This window comes from Pundamilia nyererei, unplaced genomic scaffold (genome assembly GCF_000239375.1).
Source record: "Pundamilia nyererei isolate P.nyererei 1_Seehausen unplaced genomic scaffold, PunNye1.0 scaffold00049, whole genome shotgun sequence".
In the NCBI taxonomy this organism is placed as follows: domain Eukaryota; kingdom Metazoa; phylum Chordata; class Actinopteri; order Cichliformes; family Cichlidae; genus Pundamilia; species Pundamilia nyererei.
The window spans coordinates 3452183-3459869 of NW_005187450.1; the positions used below are offsets into that span (position 1 = coordinate 3452183).

The 7687-nt window shown below is 39.4% G+C and overlaps 2 protein-coding genes across 2 annotated transcripts in view; one reads left to right on the forward strand and one right to left on the reverse strand.

Annotated features, from left to right (window-relative positions):
* The window catches only part of LOC106456212 (piezo-type mechanosensitive ion channel component 2), a 36257-nt gene that overhangs the window by 23257 nt on the left and 5313 nt on the right, over positions 1-7687 (reverse strand). The window contains exons 3-15 of the mRNA XM_013910795.1: positions 6650-6751; positions 6416-6461; positions 6152-6311; positions 5428-5644; positions 5103-5316; positions 4802-4967; positions 4089-4181; positions 3608-3740; positions 3137-3291; positions 2155-2421; positions 1477-1585; positions 1156-1277; positions 168-227 (exon numbers count right to left, since the gene is read on the reverse strand). Of these exons, the coding sequence (XP_013766249.1) occupies positions 168-227; positions 1156-1277; positions 1477-1585; positions 2155-2421; positions 3137-3291; positions 3608-3740; positions 4089-4181; positions 4802-4967; positions 5103-5316; positions 5428-5644; positions 6152-6311; positions 6416-6461; positions 6650-6751 (1844 nt within the window). The remainder of the gene's footprint in view (positions 1-167; positions 228-1155; positions 1278-1476; positions 1586-2154; positions 2422-3136; positions 3292-3607; positions 3741-4088; positions 4182-4801; positions 4968-5102; positions 5317-5427; positions 5645-6151; positions 6312-6415; positions 6462-6649; positions 6752-7687) is intronic.
* The window catches only part of gnas (GNAS complex locus), a 37677-nt gene continuing 35249 nt past the window's right edge, over positions 5260-7687 (forward strand). Inside the window, exon 1 of the mRNA XM_013910833.1 lies at positions 5260-5294. The gene's annotated coding sequence lies outside the window, so the exon portion shown is untranslated. The remainder of the gene's footprint in view (positions 5295-7687) is intronic.

The window sequence follows — 7687 nt, forward strand, 5'->3', positions numbered from 1 at the left end:
TAGATAGATAGATAGATAGATAGATAGATAGATAGATAGATAGATAGATAGATAGATAGATAGATAGATAGATAGATAGATAGATAGATAGATATTTTGTGAGCTGAGTAACTATACTCTGATATAAGTCTACTTTAAGTTAGAGGACAGAAAACTAAGTTACTAACCTGGTAGAGAACAACACAGAAGAGGAAGAGGACAATGTAGAGGATTTTGTATACGACCACCTGAATGAGTGAAACATGATACAATGAATGAAACAATAGTATTTACTTATTATTTGCACGGCTCAGAAACAATTCTGACTGAGATTATAGAAACAGAAGGATCCAATGACGTGTGGGACTATGGGAAGGAGCATTTTCATCTTCTTTTTCGTAAATAAGGTTTTACTAGCAGCCGACAAAACGCATGCTGATATTCAACAGTACTGAAGAAGGAAATACATGTGAAAAAACAACAACAAGAATAACAATAAAACTACTTTTAAACCTATTACTTCTAATACTACTACTAATCATAATAATATTCGTTTTTGACCATACAGAGGCTCCTAAAGATCAGTTTGAAAATATTTTTGGAAAACTCATTTTGCAATACATTTTTGTTTACATTATATCCGACTTATAGAGAAAGGCTCTGCTTTATAATGATACAGTATGGTGCATTTTCAGTGCATTCAAGGACGAGGTGAGAGTGCATTGATGTTCGGGGAAGTCGGAGGAGTTGCAGTTACAAAGGTGACTGGAAGCGCTGGTTCAGCTCCCTCACTGACCACAGACAGACTCTCTGTGACTATGTCTGCAGATTAAGATTGTGCAGCCTTTACTGACATCATTTTTACAGGATGTAACTGGGACGTCATCTCACAACTCTGTTAGATGAGCATTACTAAAGCTGCTGTACGTTGCCATATGTAGCACCATGGGCTGAAACAGTAGCAAGATGAGTTCTTCAATAACCATGTTTGCCAGAGTGCTCACAGCCAGTATCTGGTGAGCACTGGGCACTACATGTAATGAGAATGCAAAAAGCATATTGAGAAGCAAAGCAAAAAATAGTTGTTAAAAAACTTCTTCCTGTGATATTTAGGGCCTCTGTTAGTAAAAATCTGCCTTAGCCAATGCTACAATGTTTAAGTCTGTCATTAGATACCTTTCCAGAGAAGCTGACCACAAAGAACATAGAGCAGCAGAAGAGGATCCAGTACTTCACCAGAAACCCCTTTACACCTGAGATCAGTTTCGCTACCAGAGGAGATGGCTGATTTTCCTCCGCTGGCAAGGTGCAAAACAAGGAGGCAGAAACACAGTGAGAAAGAGAAGGAGGTAAGGGAGGGCATTACAGAGACAGCTTGATGATTAAACTTGTCTTGTTGATGACAGGATGATTTTCATTAGTGCCCAGGTAGGAATTACATTACTCCAACATCTTCTGACATATAATCTTGAGAAAATCAATGAAAAGATAAATTACGTGGCACGACTTTGACTTCATCCAGAGATTCTGCCTTCATGCTCTGCCCCTCCTGTCTCTCTTTCAGCTGCTGACGAAACATCAACCAAAAGCTGAAGGTGTAGAAGACCTGCAGTGAAAATAGTTTATCATAAACACAAAATACACAAGTTTGTGTACTTAGTAAATATTAAGCTGAAGCAGACCTGTGTTGGGAACAAAAAATTATTTTAAAAAAATCTGTCAAAAGTTTTCAAAGTACACTAGTCTGTGAATACTGTTGGAAAATTCTTGTTTAAGAAAGATTTAAACTGAATTCAGTGACTTCAGACTGTCTGATTAAAAAAACACAAAATTCCTTATGGTAATAAACTTTAGATGGAATACATGAACACACTGATAAATAAATGTCAGGAAGAAAAAGTGAATTAGAGTTATATTAGATAATAAATGTGTACAAAAAAAGCCAAACTACTATACAATAGTAATTTTTACTAAGTACATAAGGTTACTGTATACAGTAAGGCTCGTGTTTCTTAAATGACTGAACGGCAACACACACAAAAAACAATATAACCTACAAGCTAAGTTAGGTCTAAATACAGCTTTATTGTTTTTAATGGAAGCGAGAACCACAGAAGGAAATTACAATAGTTTATCAGGTCCATTCCTGCTCCTTATTACCCTGTCATGGCTAACCTTTGCTCCCAGGTGGACACAGGGTGCAGGGTGATAGCTGTTCAGGTCAAAGTCCACTATGACCGCCGGGGGCAGACCCGGGTACAACTCGGCCCGGCTCAGCCGGAGCCCGCTCAAGAAGCCCAGCACCACCAGCACGGTGCCATAGATGGCGAGGAAAGGGGCGGACATCATGGCATACCGCCTTCTGTCTCTCATCATCCAAATTATACAGGACCACACAAGCATGGCGAAAGTCAGCCAGTTGTTGTAGGTGATACTCCAAATCTGTATGCAGTGGATATCATAACAAAAACAACTTTAACAACCTCTAATATTAGCTAGTTTTCTTTAGCTGCTTTTAGCCGCTTAGGGTGAGTTAGCTAATATTGTTAATGTTGTGAATAATAGTTATAGTTAACTTCATAACGACATAGTGAGCCTGCTATTAACTATGCAAAGTTGCTTGCTAATCTTTACTCACACAAATATGGCTGCTTTAGCTTCAACTGGTCAGATGTTAATTAGTCAATTTGTGATAAAACTCGTACGAAAACTAACAATACTACTAAGATCTAGTAATATAGTAATAGTAAAAAAATTTTTTTTCAAAAGTCATGTTTTTCATTTTATTTTAGCTAACTAAAATGCCTTTCACATCTAGATTTAATTTTTTATCTTAGTTACAGTTAACTATAATAACCTTGGTAGAAAATAAAGAAAATACCTGTAGACTCTGGGTATATATAAATTAGTCTTGCAGTTGTCTAAAGTATTGTAACTGTATAAAAAAGTGGTTTCAAAAAACAAATAAACCAGTTTCTTTAAAGGTTGAAACTTCATAGCTAATGCGTAAATCCTCCTTATCTTTGCTTGTAACATAATGTGACCTATACCTAATGTCTTCACCTGTTCAACACTGTGATGATACTGGTTGTGGCTGCTAAAAAAAAGTCACTACACAGAACACATTTATGAACCAGCGTGATTATTTGTACTCTACCATCATGATGATAAGGCCGCTGACGTAGCTGTGCTTTTGCACCTGCTGACCAAAAATGACCAGACCACTTGGGCCTGAAGGTGGAGGCAAGGTCTCTGTCAGACTCTCATGGACCTCCTCAGTCTGCTCCTCCACATCTTCCTCGCTTTCTGTGTCTGGCAAAAGAGGGAGGGAAAGTAAAGAATGAAATGAAAGGGTTTAGTGAAAAATAAAAGTTGACTCTATATCATAGTGGTTTACATATTTACCTAACAAACAAAAAGTTCCCTGGTTCCATACCAAGGAGGACACACAAATCTTTTTTGGGGTTGTGTGAAGAAGGACATCTGTCATTAAAAAATCTGCCAAATCTATATGCAGTGACCCCTTATGAAGAAGAGAGCAGCTGAAAGTAGCTTCTGCTTTTTTATCAAGTTTGTGTACCGTATAGTTTTAGTTAATTAAATATGTATTTAAGTTTTCTGTGATTACCATGAGACAGTGAGTCCTTGCCCTCATAATGTGGCAGAGGGTAACCGTTTGTGTAATCTGCCTCTCCTAATGGACATCCAAGACTGTCAGTGTGGAGATCTTGCCAGGAGTTTCCTTTGATCAAAATCATTGGCTGAAGAAAGAAAGCAAATTATGCTGTGTGTTACAACAAAACTGTAGGATAATCTCTAAGAAATTTTAAGTGAGTCCACATCTGATTGAGAATTCAGTGTACTAAATAGAAAATGCTAAAACATCCTCACCTCGTTAGGTAGATAGGTTTCCTCATCTGTGCTACTTAAAAGCTAAAAAGGGAAATCTCGACTTTAATAGGCGTTTAAATACCAACTTGTAGTAATAAAACTATGTGATGTCCAATAATTTATTTAACAGCCATTAAGCTTTCAGCATGAATTCAGGATCACTGATATAAGTACCAACCAGAACTATAGTTGGATGCAAAATTCAATAATGAAGTTACCTCTTGCTTATCTCCTGAGATGTAGATGACCCTGGAGAAGCTTGGAGGAGCGTCTGGACTTTCTACTGGACTCTCACCCTCATCTGCTTCATCCTGAGAAGCACAATCACTATCAAAAGTCTGCCAAGTAAGTGAAAACCATGCGGACCAGCAATCGCAGAGTAGCGCTCAAAGTAATAGTAAAACTTGCACTTCTACTTGTAGTACTGTTGGGAGTGGCGACCTTCCAAGATAAGCTGGTAGAACCTGGAAATCTGCTTCCTTGGGCAACACAGTTGTGGAAGTTGGGGCAGAGATGTGTTACTGGTATGATAAAAGCAGTAGTTTTCTAAGCTCAAGTCACTGCAATAGCTGAAGAGCAGATAATGTATGCACAACTCTAGTGTTTAAAAGCAACTTCTCCCCTCGTCAGCCAAGGCAAGTGTTGCTTATTAAAATCCACCAGCCAGAAACATTTTTTTTAACCTCATTGGACTTTACACCCATGTGACTGGATCTTGTGTGACTTAAAATAACCCAGCTGTCTGCATTATTGTCTGTGTGTGTGTTTTGTCACTGGCTTGTCTTCTGCCCAGGAACCTGCACGAGTTCTGATGTGTGTGAGCGTGTATTTTTCTCATTTTAATTAACAAAACACCCATGTTTGTCATTTCGAACCTATCCCATATGACTTTTGGCTCTAAACATATTTAGTCTGATACACACACGCGCACCTTCTCTGTGACATGAACCCATTTGTGCAGCAAAGCCACTAGTGTGTAGTAGAGGAGTAGAAGAACCAACGGGTTGAGGAAGTCTGGCCAGCTGATGTTTGTGTGCACGCTAAGAGAGTGCAGGTTTGAAGTGTCGGATCTGATGACTCCTATCATACCAAACAATCTGGAGATGAATGGGAAGAGTAAAGGGAGAAAGAGAAAAGTGCCACGTAAGGCATATTTTTAGTAAAAAGAATTTAAATAAAGAAATAGAAGAACCAGACTGATATAATTTAAATATCTACTCTTATTTCTATACCTGGGATAAACATCTTCTGGTGGTATAAGCTCCTGGGAAAGTGGCAGCTGATAGAGATACAGAACCAGCAGGTGTCCTCCGCTGAAAATGGCCATCATCACACACAGGGAGCTGAAGAGCAGCATGCTGATGGAGCGGCCAAACACCCACCACCACACCAGCCCCAGGAACACCCCGAAGTACACTCCTGAGGTAAGGGAGGGCAGTATGATACCTGTACACACATAAAAGATGACAAGCCATGAAGAAAAAGGTGAATTAGGCAATACTCACCATTTTTAAGCTATAGTAAGCTGGCATGCACAAAGCTGCTGCTGTATTGTACCTGCCAACCCCAGCAGCAGAGTCACCACCACCTTCCCTGCTGTGTTCATGATAGCTGACAGCAGCAGCCTCAGTCCAGCTGCAAACACTATGAGCTTCTGGACAAATTGTGGTGGACCCGACTGTACCGGCAGGGTAGTAGTCTCTTCTGAGCTGTCAAAGGATGAACCCTCGATTTCACTTCCATCCTCTGACTCCGTGTCAGAGGTTTCCACATCCTGAAAGATCCATGAAACAATCAGCGCTTTGTTAGCTTAATGCAGGGAAGTCAAACCAATAGAACATTGTGGGCCACATACAGCCTGCTTTGATCTGAACTGGTTCAGACCACTGAAACTCACCATTCTGTCATTGTAAAGACATTTAGCTAAACATTTAATCCCTGAGATGTCTTAATATAAGAAAAAGAAGCACACAATAAATGTGTAAAATTACAGAAAAAGGTCTAGTTGCTCATTCCCCAGACTGCCCCGTATTTGTAATAATGTTTTTTGACTGATGACTCACTGAATGGCAAAGTGAGTCATCTTTATCAACAGAAAAAACTGTAAAATGTATTAAAATACAGTTCAAAATCTTTGTACTCCTTCATATTATCCAAAACTTTCCAGCAGACTAGACTGGAGTCTTTGCTGGGCTGATTCTGGTCCCTGGGCCTTATGATTGATACCCCAAGGGTAATGTTGTGTCATAGTGACTATAGCTGTTGACAAGCGAGTGGTTACCTGAGGGTCAGAGGGTGGGATTCCGTTTTCATGGAGGTTGACCTGAGGCACGGGGCGTAGCAGTTTCCTGCAGAGTCTCAGTATGAACAACGTAGACACCAAGAGGCCCACGTCTGGGAGCAGGAGACGTACAATATTCCCAGGATCAACCGAGCTAAATCTGAAAATACACATACATTAACATTTGATCTTCACTGATCTCCAATAGATGATACATCAATTTGTTTATAAGCACATTTAAAAAAAACAACACAGGCTACCCACCTTACAATTCCCAAATGGTAGAGAAATCCATCCCAGAAGCCACTAACTGTTAGAAAAGGGGAAAACCAAACAGCCATCAAGTTAAAAAGCATTATTCCTGTTTTAATTGGGTATTTCTTTGCACTGTTTTATAGTCAAATTATTTTTTTGGCTGTCTTTGAGGTCTGCTCGGAGGATTGGTGACATTTTATTATAAAAATTGCTCATTTATTGTGACCAGAGTTTTGTTTTCACCTTGTGGAGGAATGTATGCGAAGGGGATCTGCAAGAAGCACTGCAGGGTCAGGAACATCAAACTCGTGTAGATGATCAGCCGCAGGAACTGCCCAGTTTGACCTAAGACCAGTAGCAAGCAGGAAGCAAAAGTAAGTGCAATTACAGAATTCAGAACAAAGTCTTTTGTTCTGTGTAATGAGCTAGAAATGGTTTATGGTTTACCGTAGTGCAAACAGTTACGCCCATAATTTATTTGACCATCACACAGTTTGTAGTTTAACACCTGTGTACACAACCACAGTGGATTTTAAATTGAACAATCACAATGTGATTAAAGTGCAGATTATCAGCTTTCCTTGATAGCTTCTATCAAACATTTTGTAAAAACTGTTAAGGAATTACAGCATTTTTTATACATAATCCGACATTTTCAGAGACTCAAAATTAACTGGACAAACCAACATAACTTTGAATGTAAGGATTGTTTTCAATACTTGTATTAAAACCCTTTTCAGTCAATGACTGAAACACCACCATGTTTGACAGATACAGTGGCTTGTAAAAGTATTCGGGCCCTTGAACTTTTCCACATTTTGTCACATTACAGCCATAAACATGAATCAATTTTATTGGAATTCCACGTGAAAGACCAATACAATATGGTGTACACTTGAGAAGTGGAACAAAAATCATACATGATTTCAAACATTTTTTACAAATAAATAACTGCAAAGTGGGGTGTGCGTAATTATTCAGCCCCCTTTGGTCTGAGTGCAGTCAGTTGCCCATAGACATTGCCTGATGAGTGCTAATGACTAAATAGAGTGCACCTGTGTGTAATCTAATGTCAGTACAAATGCAGCTGCTCTGTGACAGCCTCAGAGGTTGTCTAAGAGAATATTGGGAGCAACAACACCATGAAGTCCAAAGAACAAGCCTTGAACATCCCACGGAGCACTGTTCAAGCGATCATTCAGAAATGGAAGGAGTATGGCACAACTGTAAACCTACCAAGACAAGGCCGTCCACCTAAACTCACAGGCCGAACAAGGAGAG